Here is a 24,187-nt window from a genome sequence, read left to right as displayed (position 1 = left end):
GTCAATGTATATTTACACTATTTACAGGTCATATTTGCTAGAGCTTGATGTTTAAACAAGACTATGTCGCTGAAGCATGTAAATGCTATTATAGCTTGTCAACGAACCATCAAAGCTAATTACTTAATATAGGCGACCAGTTTTTATTATCGCTTGAGCTAGTATGTCCTGAGAGCTAATCAATATAACCTTATGATAATACTTGTGAGCATTAATCAGAGGACTATTAGAATACTGCGTTAACATAAATATAAAATCGATCGAGAAAGTTTAAATGGAAATAAGGATTAACAATATATTGTTAATCCTATTATAATAGGTTGCGTTTCTTTAGTTGGGCTCACCAATGTAGAATTACGGTCTACTATGATATTAGTACTGCTCTAACAATAGACCTAATCCTAAAATTGTAGATTTGTCATGATATAACTGCCTAATCCATAAGATCTTACGTGGAAGTCACATCATCGACTACACCAACTCACTGTATCGTATCAATTACCAATACATGATGTAGAACAAGGTTAGGCTAGAGAAAGAACAATATATTTAATATGAATAGAAGATATAAGGTAACATTCAGATGGACCACGCCTGCATGGCCGAGCCATGCCATACGACCAACTCTAATCCATTCAATTCATTGTACGCGCCTTCTCCATTGTTGGGTATTTCTCCGCGTTAAGTGTTGAATATCTATTTTCTGAGTAGTCTCGTGTTCACAGCTTTGTGGATTGTGTGGCTTTTGTCCAATGCCACTACACCCCTCCATGCTGTTCGAAGCTCACATAGGTGATAACATGACGATGGTAATAAGAATGATGAATTGTTGCCCGATTCGAAAAATTAACCTATTTGTTAAGGGTTAGTTCTTCGTCCGATGTTTGAGATTACTTTTCGGATTAGCCGTAGCGCCGAAGATATAGGCGGTATATCGATCAAATTCCATACCGCTAAAATGTTATTCACCCTTACAGGTATGCAGGTTTTTCATGGTCGCTCATTTGGTGATCGTCCTTATGATGGATAACCCTGTAATTGTTCGCCTTCATCGGTGCGTGACTGCTTTGATTATGTTTCGTTCCACTTGCCCTTTTGCAACATTCATTTTACGCTCGTCACTGCTAATTTTACATCACACATGCATCTTCCTCGCAACTGAAAGACAGTGTCATTTGTCATGTCACTACTTTAATAAATAAATCGGATATTTTAACGAATAATGTTGAATTTTCTTTAATCCTACGACTATATATGAATATTTGTGTTCTTCATCCTACATGTAGGAATGTGGTACACAGAAAATACGATGGTGGGACGCGGGTTAAAAAGTTGAGTTTTGTGGGTTGTAGATGAGTCTTGTAAATTGTAGATACAGTACATTAAGTTCTCAAGCTAAATATCTACATTATAGGTATTGAACAAAATTTATTTTATAGAATCTGAACTACAACGTTCACGATTCATTTATATGGACATATACGTTGGGTTGTGCATAAATATGTATGTGAACCTATGTATGTTTGCCTCAGTCTTACATACGTGATCATTACGTGTATCGTACCATTTTTATATTCTATGTATTGTTCTGCTGGTGGTATCTCAATTATTTTTCAAAGATTCTTATGCACCAGAACACCATAATAATCACTATGGGGCAGATGATGATGTGACTTCAGAGTAAGATCAAACAGATTGGCCATGACGAGGCAATAAATTTACACTAGGTTCATTGGTTTATCGGCTTGCATGAACCAGACCTGAATGACCACAATATACCAAGTATGCCCATCCCGTCAAATTAAAAGTCAGAAATGAAGTGGTTCGAAAATACATTCGGAAGATTATTAATGTATTGCTAAGCGTTAAGTTTAACCTGGATAAAAGTTGTGAATGATGCGTAGAACGGTGTACTCACCTGCGTTCTGTTGCGGACGTGCGACCGAGTGCCTTATGGCAAGTGTATCCAATAGAACTAATGGGATCAACATAAATGTCGGAGACTTACAGAGCTATTTATTTTCGTCTACAAGTTTGAGCTAACTACCCCCGCAGTATGAAATTGAGCTTTCGAAAATCTCAATAATACGCTTCTGTACTTTCAAAGTGTCGCATAGCAAGACCTCGCGATAACTCTAACGAAAGGTACCTAGACATTTGATGTAGTCTCGTGGGTAATGAAATAGATTACGCAAGATGTAACTCCACTATCACTCTTCCCTTAATAAATATTGTTTATGTTCAGTGGATTTGAAGGGAATATAACAAGAAAAATATATCCTTCCGAAACTAAAAACATCATTTTGCTATCTAGTAGTAGCCTGCGAGAGGCAAACTGCCTCACAATGTTTGGGGTTTGAATTGCACCAAAGCAAGTTATAAATAATCTGTCCTTCAAGTGCTCCTTTAGTCGCGGGCTATTCAACAGTGTTTTCAAATGGTTAGTTCTTTTAGTTTTTTCAAAAGTTTCCTAATATCTTGCAGTATAGAAGTGGCTCCAAATGCTTCAAGTATTTAAATTATTAAGTAGCCACTAAACAACGGTCATTAGATCATATTCATCGATGTAGCGACTTGGGGACACGAATGAGTAGTCACGCGCTTTTTGTTTCGATTGAACTGTTAAAGCTATACATAGGGTATATGGTCTTATCTCACGTAACGCGTAAGTCCCACCGCCTACAGAAAAGTCGAGGGATAACGTAAGCGTCTAGTGTGGTCTCATATTTGGAATATCACATGTTAACTAGTTCGTTATTTACTGTTCTTAAATATATAATCTCGGTGATAATCTTCAAAATAGTGGTGTAAGAAGTTCATTCAAGAGTTCAAAGAGTCTTGTGATGGTTGTTTAGAGTAATTAAACAACTCGTCAATGTGTTTTCCAACCACCATGCCAGATTGGGACCTCGATCCACCTATTTTGTATTGTCGCTGAGATCATAATTTATGGACGACCTTTGAGCGACGCTAGACTAACCTTGTGTCCACCTACACACTAGGGCTAAATGAAGGCAATAAAGCAGTTTGAAGAATAAGGATTATGATTTACAGTTGATGGTTTATGTTAGGAGTTAGATTTAGGGTTTTCATCGCGAACTGACATCAGCTATAGTGCCAAAACTCTATTTAGCCAAATGAGTGAATGAATTTCGCGCCAAAATCTAAGACCTGTTAACGTAAATCCGATTGGTTCGTCCATAAATTATAGTCTCGCCGTATTGTTAATAAGAATTTTGGTTCGGTCAGTTCTCGACAAATGACTCGTATTAATATTTGAGACCCAAAGTTTTTCACGTAAGTGGAAGGCGATGGAAGTACGAAAACACTGGTTTTCAGTTGTCCATAGTAAATTATGTATGAATAATAAATCACATTAATAAGGATTTTCAAATGCTATTTAATAATAATTGGGTGTTTGTAACGCACTTAGTAGGTCTCAAACCACTTAGAGACAAACGAAGACTATAAATTCCAATCAATATCTTATAACGTCAATTTGTGCTTCATGTCATCAGTTTTAGGATAGGGCAAATAAGTTTTGGCATCAGAACTTCAGTTTGACATACCCAAGGCTTTGCTCATTACCACCAAGTTCGGTATGACTGTTTCTGTCTCATTGTTCAGCTTTTCCCCAATGCTGTTGATACCTATGTGTTTGTCATGTATCATACAAAATCTCGCTTTTTCAACGTTACATCGATTTAAATACGTTGATATGCACTTGGCTAGCGTAAAAATAGTTTGGAAAAAGATAGGAGATTACTAAACAAACTACAAAAGTTTAAAATACTCCTATGAATTAGATTCAGTCAGGCTGGAAGGACCAGACTTCCCATTTATCTGCAAGATTATCATAATCTTTAGTTGAAAGCGTTAAATAGCATGTCTCAAACCTATTCTAACAGCACCTATGTATTCATTCATTATCTTGTACTGAGTAGTAAACGTTGTACTATCTAATAACCCTCATTTTTATGTTTTACTCAACTCAACTTTGATTTGGGCACCCGGGCAGTATCCCAGCCCTCTCACACATCGAATAATTCATGTGGCGCATATCTGTTTGATGCCTACTTGTACCGATTTTTGTGTTGAAATAAATAAGTAACTTTTCCACCATATTTGGCATTATTTTCATTGCTTCCTTTTTCTTATCGATTTTCCAAGTTATACCAGTGTGAAAAATAACAACTTGCTAAGATTCTATACCTTCGTCATGTCCCACCTGATTCTTACCACTTGCGCTCATTGATTTTGTTACTGCTTCAGAGTTTTTACTCATCGTTTTATCGTATTTGCAGATGTAACAATCTTTGGTTTTTATCCCTCTTTCGTCCTGCACCCTTACCATCTACCTATTCGTCCTCGCTGTGCTAATATGAGATATCAGTCAGTCAGTCAGTAACAACGTAGAACATCGTACGTGCGTACATCAGTTCGAGTTGCCACACCACATTAGCACAGAGATGCAGTTGTCGATTCAAATCCCATTGTGGTAGAGGTAGCAAGAGTATAAGCAGTAATCGGGAAGATTAGGGTTTGGAGATGTTATTCAAAGAGTATAATCCAGCGAAATAAATTTGGAAAGAGGAAAAAAGGGGACATGAAGAATTCAGAAGATTAGAATTTGGGAGAACACATAGAGTGGATGCGCCTGCGCCATTACAAACGATTTTGAGCCATGTCGTTCAGGGTCTCTAACCATCGGTTGCTATCATCTCGCGGTCCCCAACCAGGTAGTCTACACCTACCAACATGACTCAGTCCACTTGTCAGTGACTTCATGGACTTGTGCCATGTTTTGGTTTGGCCGCGTCTAGCTTTCTTCCAACCTACTCCTATACCGCTGGGACACGTGTGAGATATAATAAATAAAATAGATATATGTCCGTGCCAATATATCTGTCACCTTTGTTTTACATTCAGCTAAGTTTCTGAATTATCTTGTAAAAATGGGTTGAATAACAGATCTATAACGAGGATACTCACATAAATAGTTCACGTAGCAATTCTTCGCATAATAACATCTATTATTTTATATTTCTATGGGTCCTTACTAACTTTTATTGTTTATTCTTGCAGAGTAAAGTCAATCAAGAGTCATTGGAGGGGTACAACCCTTTTTCTGATCCTACCCCAAGTAAGTGTGATAAGATTATGGTGGTAGACTTTTCTGTTGTTGGGCTTGCTTCAATACATAACTCATGAGTTTGGCTTGTTCTTATTAAGTTTTTCGATGTTACTATTGACACTGGTTAATTCGATTGTTAGGAATTCACTAAAAACTAAAATTCTAGGACTGGCTATGCTAATAACTACTTTGATCGAGTTTTCATATTTCCTAATATTTCTTTCTGAGCGCATGAAGTTTGGTTTGGTAATAATACTTTATACATCTATTACTCAACGATAATCAATATTATATTCCAGTTATCAGTTCTATCCTACTTATAATAGAATTATGTTGTATAATCCAGGTGGTGGTAATAAATTTGGTTTAAGTGCATTTTTCCCCACATAAATTTGTAAGATCGTGAAGTTAATTAATACTTTCCACTAAAAACATTACCAGCAAACTAATATTTGGTGACAGTAGTTTTAGCTATGAACTGTAAGGTCAGCAGCCTATAGTATATTTAATCTATGTAGCGTATTTGTTCTGTAAATATTTGGTTTAAATTGTACTTGAGACACAAGTTACTGTCTGTAATGCTTAGCTTCAGTTTGATAATGTTTTACACCTTGTATTCACCGACTGCCCGACGAGCACTGTTTTATGGTATAGCAGTAGGTTGGAAGAAAGCTAGGGGCGGCCAGACCAAAACGTGACACAAATCCACGAAGTCATTGACAAGTGGACTGTGACATGGTGGTAGGTGTAGACTACTTGGTTGGGATCCGCGAGACAATAGCAACCGGTGGTTAGAGACCCTGAATGACATGGCTCAAAATCGTTTGTAATGGCGCAGGTGCATCCATTGTTTGTGTTCTCCCAAATTCAAATCTTCTGAATTCCTCATGTCCCTTTCTTTTTTTCTCTTTCTAAATTTACTCCACTGGATTATACTCCTTGAATAACATCTTCAAACCCTAATGTTTCCGATTACTGGTTATACTTTCACTACCTCTACCACAATGGGATTTGAATCGAAAATTGTATCTATGTGCTGATGTGGTATGACAACTTGAACTGATGTACGTACGTGCGATATTCTACGTTGCTGCTGACTGACTCCTTATATTCTCATTTATTCTCTTCAGTTTATTTTATGAAGCTGTGACCCAGTAGTCAGAGCACTTAGCTTTCAGTCAGTAGGTCGTCAATTCGAAGGTTATTCCAGCATCTAATTATTATCCCTAGCCCCGAAACCAAAAAGAATGTATGGTTTTAAGTTGAGTGGATGAAGTTGTACTTGACAAGTGATTTACGGAACTAACTTATAGGGGACTTATCTAACTTAATTGATTAGACTAGATGAAAATCCTTATTACTTGGGGAAATAAACTGTTGTTAGCGAGATAAAGATTGGATTAAAGCATGTTCCATGAAGAATTGTGTTGGGTCACATTGATTGGGCATTTTGTAGCTAATCAGCGCCAGCAGATACTTGCAGAAGGCTTTAATATCTTGTGTAAGATGATAAATATACTAACGTTCTCCTTATTGCGATCCCTACTTCCATTCAGCCTTTGTTTACTTGGAATATAATTGCGTTCCAATCCAACTTTTTTCTGATTTGGTGACTTGTCAAGTGAAATAGTGTCCAAAGAATACTAAGCAATAAGAGTAGCTGGGTTGTAGTAATAAGGGTCATAACAGCTGTATATAGTAACTAAATGTAACTTCACTATAACTTGGTTCTTATTTTATTAGGTAATTTATTTACTAGTTTTAATTAATTTTCACTAACTCGACATCTGAACTTGAATTTTTAGTTTCATGAAAATTTTTAATGACCACTATTTAGTTCGATAAATAGTAACTATTCGTTAGTTATTCATGAATAGTGTAGTACTCCAAGTGCCCTGGTACGGCCGAGAGTGGGGAGAGTCCGCTCTCCCTCTTGAAATGCTCTTACATGGCCACGCGTATATAACCTCTGTCAGGGAAGTCCTACTCATTGCCTTCTCGCACCACGAGTGTTGTTTACGAAATTGAGAGGACGAAAAGCGAATGTTCGGTGCTTTAACCCGGTTGGTGGACATGGAGAGTCCACCTAGGGGGGGTTGGAAAACCCTCATTCCAAACCAATGGTGCATATGGGCTCCAGTATCCTGAAGGAACAAATGGCGTGTGAACCAATCGTTGGTTACCGGCTACCATGGGACTACATCTTCCTACGTTGCTCTACTGTCTTGTGGATCAGACCTTCAGGTTGAAGGCTCCGGGTGTGACCCCCTAAGAAAACCACCTGCTTCGGTTTGGGCACCCGGGCAATATCACAGCCCTCACACATATCGAATGAGATCTGTATGGCGCATATGTATTTGGTGCCTCCTTGTACCAATATTTATGTGTTAAGATAAATAAATGAAATAGCCTAACATAAATGGACATAGGTTAAGTTGCTACACTTTTTATCACCGTACAAGAAGAATATTGACGAGATTAAATTTAAAGAAATTAAAACATCAATCAAACTTATGAACTAGTATGTTCAGGATGTAGACAAAGATAAAAACATATATGCCACCAAAATCTATTTTAACTCATGTTTTTACCTAAGGTTCTGGTGCGCTAATTGAAGTTGGAGAAGCGGAGTTTGAATATCCACTCCAACGGTTCGCAGTCGATTGCTCTAATCACTATTATTGATGAGTATAGTACGATTAGGAAGGATAACAACTTGAAGTGCTCCATTACTTTAATGAGTTGGATAAATTGTTTATGTTCATTCTTGTTCTTATCTTATTACTTATGCCCATCCACAACTACCTTGACGCGTGGTGATGGCTGTCGTATGAAGTAGGTTAGAAGAAAATTAAGTATGGGGAAACTAAGATATCGCATCAGTCCTTGAAGACAGTGACTGTTGGACTGAGCCATGTAGATAGGCGCAGACTACCTGGTTGGCGTCAAAGTGATGATTGTAACCAATGGTTAGCGACTTTAAGTGACATGCCTGAAAATCATCCCCAATGGTCCAAATGTATTCTCTTTGTCGCCCTTCAGATCATGAGTTTCTAGGTTCCTCATAAATTTTTATTTCACTAATTCTTATTTCAAATTATATCTCTGATCCATAATCTTTCATTCACATTAATAATGCTACTCTGGAATTCGCTCTGACAATTTTATCTCGCTGTGCTGATAGGGTGCCGCAATTTGAACCGATGTACACATCTTCCAGGTTTAGGTTGCGTTCGACTCACTATGTTGATCATAGGTTCGGTGTTCTGAGCTCACTTTGACTGTTAAAATAATGAATAAAATGCTGGTCGATTAATGATGCAAATTATGCCATGCAGTCCCCCAGTAGCTGTTTTCTAGACTCAATTTAATGATTTGTCACATTCACTAATTGTAATTAAATGAAGAGCAACGATTGAAAACTGGATAATTAATCAAACAACCCTAATAATCTGTTTTGTTGTTGAAGCGAAGCACTTCTGCTTTATCTGTGACCTATCAATTATTATTAAGCATCCAACGAAATTTGTTACTTTATCTGTCGACCAGTTTTCTGTTAGTCCTAATAGTTCTGTTTCCTTTCCTTCACTCTTTTTTTTCGTTTCTTTCAAAGAATATGAATCTTTAACACCTGAAACTAACGAATCATCTTCAGATAATCGAAATAAAAATTATGTTTTCGATATTCCCCCACCACCAATACCACCTACGGAAATGTATTCACCATATTCAAAAGCTACAGCTGGTGGTGGTAATGAAAGCGTCTTAGCCTTGGAGCGTAGACAAGCTGAACTTGAAGCTCGTGCAGCCGAATTAGATCGTCGAGAAAAAGAACAACAAGCTCGTGTGAATACAATTCATTCAGGTCCAAGTGAGTTTTGTTTTATATATATATATATATCTTTTGTTTTCATTTCAATTAATAAGCATAAAATCTGATACAGTAGGTGTTATGACTTGAGATCGCTAATCGATATCACGTGTTAAAATCACCAATCAGAATTCTGACTACAATTTTTTCTATCTCGTGTCAACTATTCCGTTTATAACTCAACGTCCTAGAGTTGACTGATTACACTCTTGACCTTCACAGTTAACCTTGAGTCGACGAGAACTGATTTCATATTGGTTCACTATTCTCAGACCTTTCTCTATTTCATACCTCAAGTGTATAAGAGAATTTATACATCAGTCCCTATTATGTTACACTTTAAGTAAGTATGGGTTTCTATGCAGATATACTGGACCATATCGCATCAACAAACCAAAAGTGTTCATGAATAGGGTAAACTGTATGTAGTAGACTGGCAACAAATTGGTAACATTAAATCGTATAACAATAGTTAATGGGTTAACTGAAAGTTTATACATTGACCTTAATGATTATGCCACATCAGCACAACTAGACAAAATTATCTGGACACATTGCAAAGTATTGGAAGTAATAAGAGTATCGGTGATAGTAAACAACATCAGACGTATATACAATATGATTCGAGAAGAAAAAAACAAGTTTACTCAATAAAAACTATGAGTATTTTAGGAAGATAAATGAATGTATCTGTGCTATTACAAATGATTTTCAATTGTCATTCAGTGTATTCAGCAGTTGCTTATAATAATCACACAGACTCCAATCAAGTAGTCTGTACCTACACCTACATGACTCAGTTCAACAAGTTAGTAACTTTCATTAAAATCATGAACCGATCAATATCAGACCACTCTTGCAAACCTGGAAGCATTGGACGGCTGTTTCGTCCTAGTGTGGGGCTCCTCAGCGGTGCTCATCCACGATTGGTTGACGTTAGACATTAACTCCGTGGGATCCCGACTCTGGTCTAGAGGTCGAGTGTTCTCGCGAGACTAGAGTTCCTGAGTTAGAGTCCTGCGTATAGGATCTTGGATGCTCACTGCTGAGGAGTTTTGCACTGGGACAAAACGACCGTCTAGTGCTTCCAGGTTTTCAATGGTGATCTAGTTTAGATCAATTCGTGATTTCAATGAAGCTCAACAGTCTCCACAACTTCATACTAAAAGCTAGCAACTTCATAGCCTGATGCCACATTTCGGCTTCGCCCTTTTAACTTTCTTTCAACCTGTTGCAACTCCTGTTAATCCACTTCAACGTAAAGTTTAGTTCTGCCAAGTATTAAATTCCACTTGCCTGTATGTATTCATATCTACTTTATTTCTTTTATTATGGATTCATGAAACTTTGAAATTCGTTACAAAGTATGTTGTACAGTTTAACGATTTTTCACTATAATGACTCCAAAGCAGGGTGTAAGAATTCTTCCTCTCTTCTTCCTAATCTGTTGTGCGTTCTCACTCCATATCTATTTGGACCTTTCATAAACACAAACAATACAATTTAAACGGTTTCTGAAATATTTTCTTATTTGCTTATGCCTGTTACCCCTTATGGAGTAGCATAGGCCGCCCACCAGGATTCTCTGTAGAAAATAACCTTGCTAAAAAAAGCACTAAACAAAAATATCTCTTTACTAAAAGTTAATTACACACGTTTATATGTGTATATAATACCTACACGTTTTTAAATCGTTTATCACAAATGAACCAATTGATGAGAAGAGTTGTTTGATATAATCACATGTGATTTATGTAAGTAATGTATAACATAGATGTAATTCAATCTGTGGCGCATATATATTGGCGCTCTCTTGTACCAATATTCATGTGTCCAAATAATAATAATAATGCATAGTGTGATTATAAATACAAGTTAGAAATTGTTAAATCCACTTTGAATAAACATTATATCAGCTAATGTTATCCTAATTATAGTGATTTATAAGATAACTTTACAAATGATTAATTACCGAGTACTTAACAAAGTTATGTTTCTCTACTCTTTCTTAGTTCTGATCGAATGTTATCGATCAAGTTACAATATGGTCGTTAATCTAAGCGATTCAACATCCTTTGCATCATGCCGACTTGTTAGGTGGTTTAAAAGTAGTCGAAAAGAAACTCTCCTTAACCTGAGTTTCGTGTTATTTCCCACTCATCATCAAGGCGTAGCTGTATTCTTAATCGAAGTGATACTTCCTGTGGGATTCGAACTTATATCTTTCATAAGAACTTTTCTTTAGGTTTGAACGAATAGTTTCACGGTAGTCGGGATCCGAGTTTGTGTAAGACATTAAGAAAATTATGTACGTAAAGAATCTCAGAAATTAAACTTTAAGGAAATCTAACATTTCGCTTGACAATTTGGCTCAAGCATTTTCAGGGAAATTTAATCGAACACTAAAATTATCGAATATAAATGATTATATGGTTCTCCGGTTAACTGTGTGTACTAAACCAGTCATCCAATCATGTTACTTACTTACTTACGCCTGTTACTCCTCGTGAAGGAGCATAGGCCGCCCACCAGCATTCTCCATCCAACCCTGTCCTGAGCAATCCTTTCTAGCTCCGTCCAGTTGTAATTCATCGTTTTCATATCTGCTTCTATTATCCGACGCAATGTGTTCTTTGGCCTTCCTCTTTTCCGCTTCCCTTCAGGATTCCAAGTTAGGGCTTGCCTCGCGATGCAGTTTGACGATTTGCGTAATGTATGTCCTATCCATTTCCATCGTCTTTTCCTAATTTCTTCTTCAGCTGGAAGTTGGTTTGTTCTCTCCCACAAAAGGCTATTGCTGATGGTATCCGGCCAATGGATGTTGAGTATCTTGCGTAGACAGCTATTTATAAATACTTGTACTTTCTTGATTGTGGTTGTTGTAGTTCTCCAAGTTTCAGCTCCATACAGTAGAACTGCCTTAACGTTCGTATTGAAGATTCTCACTTTGATATTGGTTGAAAGTTGTTTTGAGTTCCATATGTTCTTCAATTGTAGGAATGCGGCCCTTGCTTTGCCAATCCTTGTGTTTACGTCTGCATCTGAACCTCCTTGTTCATCGATGATGCCTCCTAGGTATGTGAAGGACTCTACATCTTCCAGAGTTTCGCCATCAAGAGTGATTGGATTGTTGTTTTCCGCTTTGAATTTGAGGACTTTGGTTTTCCCTTTGTGTATGCTGAGGCTTACTGATGCAGAGACTGCTGCTACACTGGCTGTCTTCATCTGCATCTGTTCGTGTGTACGTGATAGGAGGGCTAGGTCATATGCGAAGTCCAAATCGTCTAATTGATTCTGAGTTGTCCATTGTATTCCGTGTTTTCCTTCAGATGTCGAGGTCTTCATAATCCAGTCGACCACGAGAAGAAAGAGGAAGGGAGAGAGTAAACAGCCTTGTCTGACTCCGGTCCTTACTTGGAATGCATCTGTCAGCTGTCCTCCATGCACTACTTTGCACTGTAGTCCGTCGTATGAGTTTCGGATAATATTGACAATCTTCTCAGGAACTCCGTAGTGTCGAAGAAGTTTCCATAATGTCCTCCTATCTACACTATCGAATGCCTTTTCATAATCAATGAAGTTGATGTATAGTGATGAGTTCCACTCAACTGATTGTTCGACGATGATCCGTAGTGTTCCAATTTGGTCTGTGCACGACCGATCCTTACGGAATCCAGCTTGTTGATCTCGAAGTTGGGTGTCTACTGCATCCTTCATCCGGTTCAGCAACACTCTGTTGAAGACTTTCCCTGGTATTGACAGTAGTCTAATGCCTCTGTAGTTTTCACATTTGCTCAGATCTCCTTTCTTTGGAATCTTGACGAGGTGTCCTTCTTTCCAGTCCATCGGCACTTGTTCCTCCTCCCAAATCTTTTTGAATAGAAGGTAAAGCATGCTTGTGGTTGCTTCGATGTCTGATTTCAGTGCTTCAGCTGGTATGTTGTCGGGTCCTGCTGCTTTCCCGTTCTTGATTTGTCTGACGGCCATTCTGATTTCTTTCGTCGTTGGTGGGTTGACATCTATAGGAAGATCTATGTGTGCTGCTTCGATGTCCGGTGGATTCATTGGAGCCGGCCTATTCAGGAGTTCATCGAAGTATTTTACCCATCTGTTACGCTGTTGTTGAATTTCGGTGATTGGCTTGCCTTCTTTGTCTTTGACCGGCCTCTCTGGTTTACTGTATTTCCCTGCTAGTTTCTTCGTTGTATCGTGAAGCTGTTTCATATTTCCTTCTCTAACAGCTTTTTCTGCCGTCGTTGCTAGTTCTTCCACGTATTTCTTCTTGTCGGCTCTAACGCTCCTCTTCACTTGTTTGTTTGCTTCTATATATTCAGCTTGTGCTTGGACTTTCTCTGCTCGTGTTCGGCTGTTGTTAATTGCTGCCTTCTCGTTCTTCCTTTCTTTGATCTTGTCCAGTGTTTCTATAGAGATCCATTCCTTATGATGGTGTTTCTTTAGGCCCAGAACCTCTTGACACGTTGAAGTCAATGTTTCTTTGATGCCTTTCCAGTTGTCCTCCATACTAGTTTCTTCTTCTTTCAGTAGATCTTGTAAGGCTTGGAACCTGTTGTTGAGAGCTATCTTGAATTCACTGAGTTTGTCAGTATCTCGAAGGAAGGCTGTATGTAGTGCTGTTTGTCCACTTGTCCAGTTCTTTTTTAGCTTCAGTTTTAAATTGGCCACAACTAGGTGGTGATCTGAAGCTACGTCAGCACTTCTCCTGGTTCTCACATCTTCCATTGTCCTTCGGAATTTTTTGTTGATGCAAATATGATCTATTTGGTTCTCTGTAGTGTGGTCCAGTGAGATCCATGTAGCTTTGTGTATACGCTTGTGTGGAAATATTGTGCCTCCTATGACCAATTTGTTGAATGCACATAGATTTGCAAATCTTTCTCCATTTTCGTTTCTTTCTCCCAGTCCGTGTCGTCCCATAATATCTTCATATCCAGTGTTGTCTATTCCGACTTTGGCATTTAGATCTCCCATCAGAATAGTTAGGTCCTTTCTTGGACATTTCTCAATGATTGACTGCAGCCGCTCGTAGAACTGATCTTTAATGTCGTCGTTGCTATCATTGGTGGGTGCATAACATTGGATAATATTCATTAAGATCCCCTCCTTCTTTGTTTTGAATGATGCTTTGATGATTCCGGATCCGTGAGATTCCCATCCTACAAGTGCATTTCGTGCTACTTTGGACAGCATAAGAGCGACTCCCTGAGTGTGTGGAGCATTTTCCTCTTCGTGACCGGAGTATAGCAGCATCTCTCCCGTAGCTAGCCTTTTCTGTCCAGCTTGGGTTCAGTGGGTTTCGCTGATTCCCAGTACTGCTAAGTTGTATCTCCTCATTTCCATTGCTATATGAATGGTCTTCCCGGTTTCCCACATTGTTCGAACGTTCAATGTACCTATAAAAATTTTGCTTTGGTTGTTAGAAGGGGCATCGGCCTCGTGGCTTCCGAAGGAACTCGGCTTTCACCATGAAGCGTCATAATTCTTCTAAATGAAGACCTTCTAACTCCCAGGGCAGAGTTAAAATTGTTTGGATTATTTTTTCTGGTAAGCGTTTTTTAGCGAGTTAGTTTTCTACGGGATGGGGACGCTAACCCCAAGCCCAACCCTCCTCCTTTACCCGGGCTTGGGACCGGCAGTAACCCTATAAGAGCTACAGGCGGAGTTTCCAATCATGTTAACAATGCTGAAAATAAGAATTTACTATAGTGAGTATGAAAAATGTGGTATGAAAAGGGGAAGAAATTGTGTTAAGATAACAGTTGTATGTATGTATGTATGTATTTATGTGTAGATCTGATGCAAAAAAATCCACTGACTAACATCATCGCTGACTATGGATTTTTGACTAAATTAGATAATTTGATAAATTAAATAAATCGAACATGTCACAGCATGAATAAAGACAAGTAAACAAAAATAATTGTTTCTGAGATCGTGGAGAAGATTTGTAGCTTAGGTGGATGATTTTGATGAAGTGTTGTTCTCTGAGCTGGGTGGTTTGGTAGTGGAGCTTTCATCGTTCTTCTGAACGACATCATTAGCACAAACTTCAGGCAGAAATCATGTGTTCGAATTTCTCCACATATGGTTCACAACTTGTCCTGTACACCTCAATGTTGATTGGTTCTTGTTAACATTAAACCTGTCATTGTTTACTTCTTTGTTTTGGTTGTATCTCCCGTTGGTTTGATTTTTGTTCCTATGTTTGTGCATAATTTTCCTGATTGGTTGTTAAATTGGATCGATCTCAATGTGCTTGTTTATTGCTGACTGACCTTGAGTCCCAAGCTTCTAAAAATTCTCTGATGTTTTTGGAATTGCCTCTATCCAAAATCCCCACATTTTCCAGTCAAATGTCTGTCCGCAGTTATCCACGTGCATTGATATAAGTGAGCACATGTCATGGCGTCTGACTGCTAATTGATGTTCATGCAGGCGAACATGAAGAGAGCGTCCGCTTTGTCCGATGTAGTGTTTTTTCGCAGTTGGCACAATTTATTTTGTAGATGATGTTTGGTTTGTCTTCTTTTGTCATTTCATCTTTTGGTTTGCATAGGATTGATTGTAGGGATTTTGTTGGTTTGTGTGCAATGCCTATTCTATTTCCATCGGTGTCCCTTTTGTTTGTTCGTAGATTTTGTTGTTGAATTGAAAATATGTTATTAAGCATAGATCGATGAGTTCTAGTAAACTTTGACTTTGGAGTTTCGTGTACTTTGCGAGATGTGCGTCGTTGGTGAGAAGCAGGGATAGAGTTTCCTTTACTAAGTTTAGTTCATTTGAGGTGAATAGCACTGTTACATCGAAAGATATCATCAGCTCGTCGTCGTTGGTTTGAATGTTCTTAATCTGGTCAAGGAATTGTTTGGGGGATTTGATGGAATGGTTGGCTGAATCCACCAAATGTTTCAATATTCGTGAGATTTCTCTTGACAAATTGTATGTTGGCGTTCCGGGAAGTGCCACGATTGGATGTAGTGGGATGTTTGGTTTGTGTATTTTCGGCCTGCTGTAGATTCGAGGGAGCACTGGTCCATTGGATTTCATTCTCCATTGATCTTGCTTTGTTATTTCTCCTGCTTTGATGAGCTTGTTTAAAGTCTTTGAGATTCGGTTGTCTAGCCTTTTGACTGGATTTATGTCCATCAGTTTGTATGCACTCTTATACTCAATTAGTTCCTCGGCTTTTTCGACGTATTCTTCTTTGTCCATAATCACTGTGGTGCGTCCTTTGTCCGCCGGAACTATGACAATATCCTTTCCAGTTCTGAGTTCCTTCAAAGCTTTTTGTTCTTGTGGGGTCAGTTGGTTGTTTTCCTTCATCCATTGAGTTAACGGTACTATAGTTTGCCTTACTTCTTGTTTCGTTTCCTCACTTATTCTGGAAGTCTTGAGTGATGACTCTAGTGCTGCGAAGAATTTCGAGATATTGTACATTTAGTCCAAATTGTTGCTCCAGGAATGGCCTGCGTCAGCACCTAAACTAAGGATAGGGAGTGAAGTAGTCGAACGCATCGACATCTTCACTTATCTCGGAAGTCTGGTCAGCCCTAATGGGTTGGTGTCCGACGAAATCTCAGCACGGATTCGAAAAGCTCGTTTGACTTTTGCCAACTTACGTCACCTATAGCGAAGGCGAGATATCTGTCTGTGAATAAAAGGACCGAGTATACTGCGCGGCAGTTCGTTCTATTCTACTTTACGGCTGCAAAATGTGGCCATTAAGAGTTGAAGATATTCGTAAGCTACTAGTATTTGACCACAGATGCCTTAGAAATATTGCTCGCATCTGCTGGGATCACCGGGTAAGTAATGGTGAGGTTAGACACATGGTATTAGGGAATGATGATGAATCAGTTGATGAGGTTGTGAATGTTCATCGACTGAGATGGTTAGGCCACGTGTTGCGTATGCCTGAACACCAATTACCACGATGCGCAATGCTGACAAGTGTTGGAGATGGTTAGGAGAAAGTTAGGGGCGGCCAAACGAAGACGTGGCATCAGTCATTGAAGTCACTAACTTCCGGTCTTAGCAATGTTGGCAGACACAGACTACTTGTTTGGTGTTCGCGTGACTATTGTAACCAATGGTTGGAGACTGTGTGTGACATGGTTCAGAATCGATTACAATGATGTGGGTGTATACACTCTCTGTCTTCCCTTAAACTAAGAGATTAAAATCGCTTCATACCCTTCCTTCTACGAACTAATTCGTTCTTCCTGTATTTTATCCTTATATGCAATGTTTCTTTTATATATTAACACTATTGAATGAACTACTTCTATGAATTCGGTGTTCATCTTGTTGTGCTAATGAGGTATGGCAACTTGGACCGATGTATCTCTGTGCCTTATCCTACGTTGTAACTGACTGACACTTAATGTTCCTTAATTTCCTAAATATATGAAATTGAATTAAATTATTATTATAACTGTAATAATAATAATTATTATTATTACTGTTACTGTGATTATTATTACTACTACCACTATTATTAATTAATTAATGATTGACAATCAATCTCATACTTTCATCCATCATCTGACGTTTAATAATGGTAATGATGATAATAATAATAATAGTAATGGTAATCATATGGATATGATAATAATCATTTAATCTGTTTATAATTTACTCTTTCAGACAATTCAATTAAGTAATTCGTTCATGATAACTCAGTCAGTCAGTCAGTAACAACGTAGAACTTCGTACGTAAGTACATCAGTTCGAGTTGCCACACCACATTAGCACAGAGATGCTGTGGTCGATTCAAATCCCGTACTGCTAGATGTAGTAAAATTATAAGCTGTAATCAGAAAAATTAGGGTTTGAAGGTGTTATTCAAGGGAAGAGAACACAAAGAGTGGATTCACCTGCGCCATTACAAGCGATTTTGAGCCATATCACTTAAGGTCTCTAACCACCGGTTGCTATTATCTCACGGATCCCAACCAGGTAGTCTACATCTACCAACACGGCTCAGTTCACTTGTCAGTGAATTCATGGATTTGTGTCATGTTTTGGTCTGGCCGCCTCTAACTTTTTTCCAACCTACTCCACCATGAAACATCGCTCGTCGGGGCAGTCGGTGGTTAGGTATATGTAACACATGTCCCAGCCATCTCAACTGATGAAGTTCCATTACTTCATCAATTGATTTTCCATCCTTACCTAGTACCCGTTTCCTAACAACTGAATTACTTACTCGGTGGTCCGAGGATATACGAGCAATGCTTCGAAGACACCCCTACTCATTACCATAAAATGAGTCGCGTCTTTAATTGCCTATATTTTAGTAGCAATAATAATCTGTTCAGTGCAGTATAAAATTCTCAATACACATCAATAAAAATTGCATATAAAGAATGTTTGGTATGTAGTATTTTTTTGATGTGATCTCGTATTTTCTACTTAGTAATGATATAATAATCATGACTAGTCTTTATCCTCTTCACATAGACCATACTCACATGTACACACTGACACATATGTATATATACTTCTACACAGTTAATGTTTCTTATTCTATCTAATTAAGTTGTTGTTTGTATCTTTCAACCACTCTGTAGTGTTTTTTTCATCATGTGAAGTGAGAATTCCACTTTCCAGTATTACCATGTTACTCCAGGCTCCATGTTCTGCTCGTGTACAATGGTTTAGGTGTATGTATGTATGTATATGTAATTGTCTGTATCCATATGCTGTTCCCCCATAAAATGACTCACAAACTTTTGTCTAACATAAAACTTCACATACTCAGTATTATTTTATTTACAATTTACAAATTTACTTTTACTTACTATTTTGCCTTTATTTAATCGATTGTAGGTTGAGCTTTCAAATAAATTTGATATATACATAAATATCTAATAGTCTATAATGAAGTATACAACTGGATTATCTTTATTAAACGACCGTTGAAAACTAGGAGGCACTAGATAGCTGTTTCTTCATTAATACAAGTCTAAGTCCCCACCGGGGATCAAATCCAAAGTCGTTAGGCATTCTAGCGACCACCTAACCTCCTGATTACTAAGTTGTCACCTAATGGCTTAACATTGGTAACTTAGGTCAAGTGATGATATTGCGTGACTATCTTCCATTGCCTCACCCCCCCCGACTTGGCTGAAACTTCATTGATCATGACTCCTCACTAGAACCCAGATGATTACTTCTCGAATTTAGTCACTAGTAAGCACATGAGTGTAACTATAAGGTATCGTGAAGATTGTTGAGTTTGACTTGCGTTTTTAACACTGTCCTACTTCAAATTCGAATCTGATTTCGACTGGCTTAATCAGTTATTTTCGATGAGTTAAAATGAATTTTGTAGTGAAGGTATTAACTTTAACCCTAGATTACACCAGTTGATTTTGATGTGGAGAACTAGGGATGATTATGATAATGAAATTAGTCTATCCCTTAAGTTATAAAATATAATTTATTGCCTAAAACATATCACCAGTTATCACATTTGTTCCTCGTTGTGTTTTGTTTGTGCGAAAAAAATAGTTTCTCTATATACAATGTCTGATTTTGTTAACAACTTTGATCTAAACACTTTTCAATAGGTTGTATCATCTATGTATAGTATCAGTTGATGAACTATATTTTTTTTCTACTAGTTTTAGAAGAGAGATAGATTATGGTTTGAGGTGGATACGTGTTTTGTCTTGTTTGAAACTTGTCAACTGGATGTGCATACATTTCAATGTTGATATTCACACTGAAACTCGAACCGAATACTATTGTTTTGCTTCAAACACCAACACATTATCTCTTGAGCTAATGAATTCAACTGAAGAGTTCAAGACAGGACAAAACTTGCATGTTAAACTCCACTTCTAACTACAATCCATCTATATATATATATGTTATGATATAATGGCTCTATTAAGATAATTCTCACAAAATGCACATATTTCAACTAAGACTAATCAAATTTCGGTAAAAAGTCGAAACTTTTACTAATAATGATATCCAGGTTTCCCATGGTGGTCTAGCTTCAATTGAATCATGATCGCAACTATTGAAATTACTATAATATCCGAAAAGCCCCTTCTGATACTAATCAGCATATGCTTACTAGTGACTGACTTCAAGAGGTATTTCCTAGAGTTCTAGTAAGAAACAGTGACCAGTGGAGTTCAACCTGGTCTTTTATGAGATAGTAACTCACTGAAAATAATGGTGGATGTGTGTTGTTCAATTTCGTGGATTAGTTGAAGTTAGACATTAACACCACTTGATGCCTGTTCAATCGTCTAGAGGTTATACGTTCACTCATGGGACCGATTGGTCCTGTGTTCAAATCTCACGAGACAGGATCATGGATGCACACCGCTGAGGAGTTCCATACTAGTTGAACGAAACGGCCATCCAGTGCTTCCAAGTTTTCCATAGTGGTCTAGCTTCAATTGACTCATAATCTTAACTATTAAAATTACTATAATATCCACAAAAAACCCTTCTGATCGATTTTCTCTCTTTAGTTGTCTTCAGTTTACTTCATTTATTTCATTTCAGAATCATAATAATAATAATAATAACTTCATAGTCTATCATCTTTGTTTTACATGTTTTAAAAGGTACATTCCATTTTCATAAGTTTTGCTTGTTTGTTTTTCATTTTCCAAAATGTTTTTACCAAAAAAATGCACACAATTAAAATAGTTTGAATCATATGCTCATGTATATATGTAATATCTTTATGTTTACGTCATTACCCTTGTCTCTTTTCTCTTTCTTCACCCCTCCTCCACCATCACTACTCTAGTCAATCATTTTAATAATCACTTAAATGGATACTTTATACATTAAAAGTGTGCTTCACCATTCATCTAGCAACTCATTTTATATTCTATAATTAGATAGTTATTTGTAGTTTAAATTGGGTTTCTTGTGTTTTTTTTGAATAAACTATGGAGAGAACAACAACACCAAGAAGAAAGTTACATGTATTTCATTGAAAACATTACAAATACATTTTGTAGTTAAAAATGTACATTTTGTCTGTTATTCAAAGATTAATCTGTTAAACTATGAATGGTGATTGATTCTGTGATATTGGAATTTTTCAGCTTAAAGATGTACTGTCCTTATTTCTGTAGTCAATGGAAAGTCGGAGACATTTGTAGGCTAATGGGTTGTTTGTTTGTTTTTTCAATTGTAAATACCTTTGTTCACATTTTGTGAAATGATCGAATAAGTAGTCATGTTGAGGTGATTGATAAGGATGACAGATCAGTTGGTGAAGTAGTGAATCTTCACTCGACACGTTTAGAAGTAGGTTGGAAGGAAGATAGAAGTGTTCAAATCAAAATGTGGCATCAGTTTATGAAGTCGCTGACTGTTGGTCTGTGCCATATTCGTAGATGTAAACTATCTCGTTGGGATCGAAGTGATAATTGCGATCAGGGGTTGGAGAAGTGTGACATGGCTCAGAATTAATGTCACGTAAGCACATAAATTTTTTCCCTATCTTCTAGTTTTTGAGCACCAATATTTATTCATAAATACCTTCTCATTCTATCTTTTTCAGTCCATATCCCCAAGGTTTAGTCTTTCTTTTTACCATCGCTACTACATTAATTTGTTCTCTTGCTATTTTTGTCTCGTCATCTTAATATGGTCTGGCAACTTAGGCCAGGCTCTATGTTAGTAATATCTGTCTGTCTGTCCGTCCATCCTTACTCAACGTGACAGTTATGATTAAGAGGACGCCTATGAACACTTGCGCAATGCTTAATTCATCGTTCACAACTAAACCTTCTACACAACCCCAAGATGTGACGTCAGTTCATAGAATACTGATCTAAACCATTTCGGTAGGTTCAAACTTCCTGGATATGAGGCCCACCTAACAAAATTTTTAATCTCTTTATCTTGAAACTTTGACTGGTAAAGCGCGAAATTTGTTATCATGGCACAATTGCACTCATTCTACTTAGCTTTCTACAAACTTTTAGTCAACTTTTCATCATGTGGACTGTCAAATTCTCATGCTTAAATTCCCATTGTAATTGAAACTAATCTCTCTTACTTCTCATTTTGTTAATTTCCTGAGAAGTCCCACAATAGGACGAAACGGCCGTTCACTGCTTCCAGGTTTTCTATGATGGTCTAGTCTCAATTGACTCATGATCTAAACTATTGAAATTCCTTATCTGTTCATATTAGTATAAGATGAAATATTCTGTCAACCGGTCATAATCAACACAGAGTTTAAATTGCTGTACCTACATTAACACAATAATATGAAAGCAACGTACTGCCATAATTAAGCAGTCGAAATAATTATAATATCAATGGTAGTGAGAAAGATTAAGCATTGAGAATATGGTTCAAGAAGTAAGGATGAAAAGGTATACATGAAGGGTCACTGGTAATCAAGTATCGATAAAAAGTGAATTGATCACAGTTATTGCGAGAATGCTGACCAGAAAGTCTGCACTTACTGACATAGCTTAGACTAATATGTACCTCATATCGATATAGGTATCAAGACATACGTAACACCATTCCCTAGTCTCCTTAGTTGGTAAAGATTCACAACTTCGTCGTTCGATTTCCTATATTTGCTTAATATACTTTCCTTAGGCTCAACAGTACATTCATGCTAGTATTTAAGATTGATTATGACTGGTTACTATTTTTTTCCTAAATATAAACTTGTATATTTACCACTGTCCACAATGATCATATGTATTAGTTGTCTTGTTAAAAAAAAAGATTCTTTTTATTTTGTAGGTCCACATAATTGGCCACCATTCCCTCCATTCTGTCCATGCAAACCATGTGTTCGACAAGATTTTGAAAATGATATTCCATTCGATTGTCGATGGATGGCGAAAATGGGTTATGGTATTTGGTTGGGCTATGCTATCTTGTTAATATTCAATATGTTTGGAGCACTAGGCTACTTTATTGTTGGTAACGGTGCAGCTGAAGGACCACTGTTTGGTGCATCAATTTTATTAGTGCTTGTTATGCCACCTATAAGCTTTTTCGGATGGCATCGACCTTTGTATAAAGCATTAAGGTAAATGTTTGTCCTTTTTTCAAAAAATTTCTCAATATCAGTGTAGAGGAGATTTTTAGAGATCGCAGAACTTTTCGTAGTTCAAACTACTAACTGATCTTAGTTAGACAACCAATCAAAGTTCTGTTCAGCTCAGCGAACAAAACCCCACTTAAAACTATGTATCAGTTCATTGTCAAATTTGAACTATTCTCTAGTCGATTCATTTAAAATTGTATCAACAGATATTAAACCTTATCAGTTTAGAAATTAGGATTTATACGTACATGCATAATATCACATGACTGAATCACCAATTAGAACACGACTTATATGACCTTGGCACTGTGCCAAACTAATGACGCGTTATTCAGTACTAACATCCTCGAGTCAACTTTGAGTCCTTATTGGTCCTCTGTACAGTAGCTTCTCACCTTGCCCTAGCTGTTCAGTTCAGAATACGATACCAACTTTCACTGTATGAATCACATATTTCGGACATACGTAGTTTTATATAGAAACACATCAGACCGCATCATATCATAAAATAAAAATTAATAATTACACAAGATCAAGCCAAAGTGGTTGTGAGTATGGGATAGTGTAACTAATAAACTGGGAATAAACTAAGAATGGTAAACCGTATTGCAGTAGCCAATAAGTCAAATGAAAGCTCATGGTTAAAGGAATACGAATATATATGGTCTAGTTACTTATTATTCATACCAATAAGAAGAAATATATAATAACAGTTTACAAATAATTCCCGCAAGTTACCATTCACATTTATTCTTCATTCGAACATAACAAAATCTATTTGCTTTCTAATTTATTCATTAAGAATATTATCAGGTAATTTATGGTAATGGAGTAAACAAATTCGAATCCAACTGAGCGTTCTTCAGTTTCAATTAACAATCATGTATTTCAAGACTTGGTAAATTAGTATGTTTGAATTAAGTAAATAACTTTATATTTCCCCAACACGTTATTTATTTTTATTATTTAAACACATTGGTACACGAAGGCACTAAACAGGTATATGCCACATAAATCATTCGACTTATGTGAGGGTTGGGATACTGCCCGGGTGACCAAATCAAAACAGGTGGTTTTATTAGGAGGTGACAGTCGGAGCCTT

General features: G+C 37.2%; 1 protein-coding gene across 2 annotated transcripts in view; it reads left to right on the top strand.

Moving 5' to 3' along the window:
• Window positions 1-2,354: 2,354 nt before the first annotated feature.
• The window catches only part of SCAMP5_1 (Secretory carrier-associated membrane protein 5), a 35,489-nt gene continuing 13,656 nt past the window's right edge, over window positions 2,355-24,187 (top strand). Inside the window, exons 1-4 of one of the 2 annotated variants that reach the window (XM_035734364.2) lie at window positions 2,355-2,440; window positions 5,086-5,143; window positions 8,748-9,005; window positions 22,776-23,067. In XM_035734364.2, the coding sequence (XP_035587725.2) occupies window positions 2,438-2,440; window positions 5,086-5,143; window positions 8,748-9,005; window positions 22,776-23,067 (611 nt within the window). In that variant the 5' untranslated portion in view covers window positions 2,355-2,437. The remainder of the gene's footprint in view (window positions 2,441-5,085; window positions 5,144-8,747; window positions 9,006-22,775; window positions 23,068-24,187) is intronic. The other variant, XM_051217817.1, reaches the window with a different exon arrangement.

This window comes from Schistosoma haematobium, chromosome 7 (assembly GCF_000699445.3).
Source record: "Schistosoma haematobium chromosome 7, whole genome shotgun sequence".
Lineage (NCBI taxonomy): Eukaryota > Metazoa > Platyhelminthes > Trematoda > Strigeidida > Schistosomatidae > Schistosoma > Schistosoma haematobium.
The sequence above is the reverse complement of the archived record's forward strand: the minus strand, read 5'-3'. Positions and strand labels throughout refer to the sequence as shown.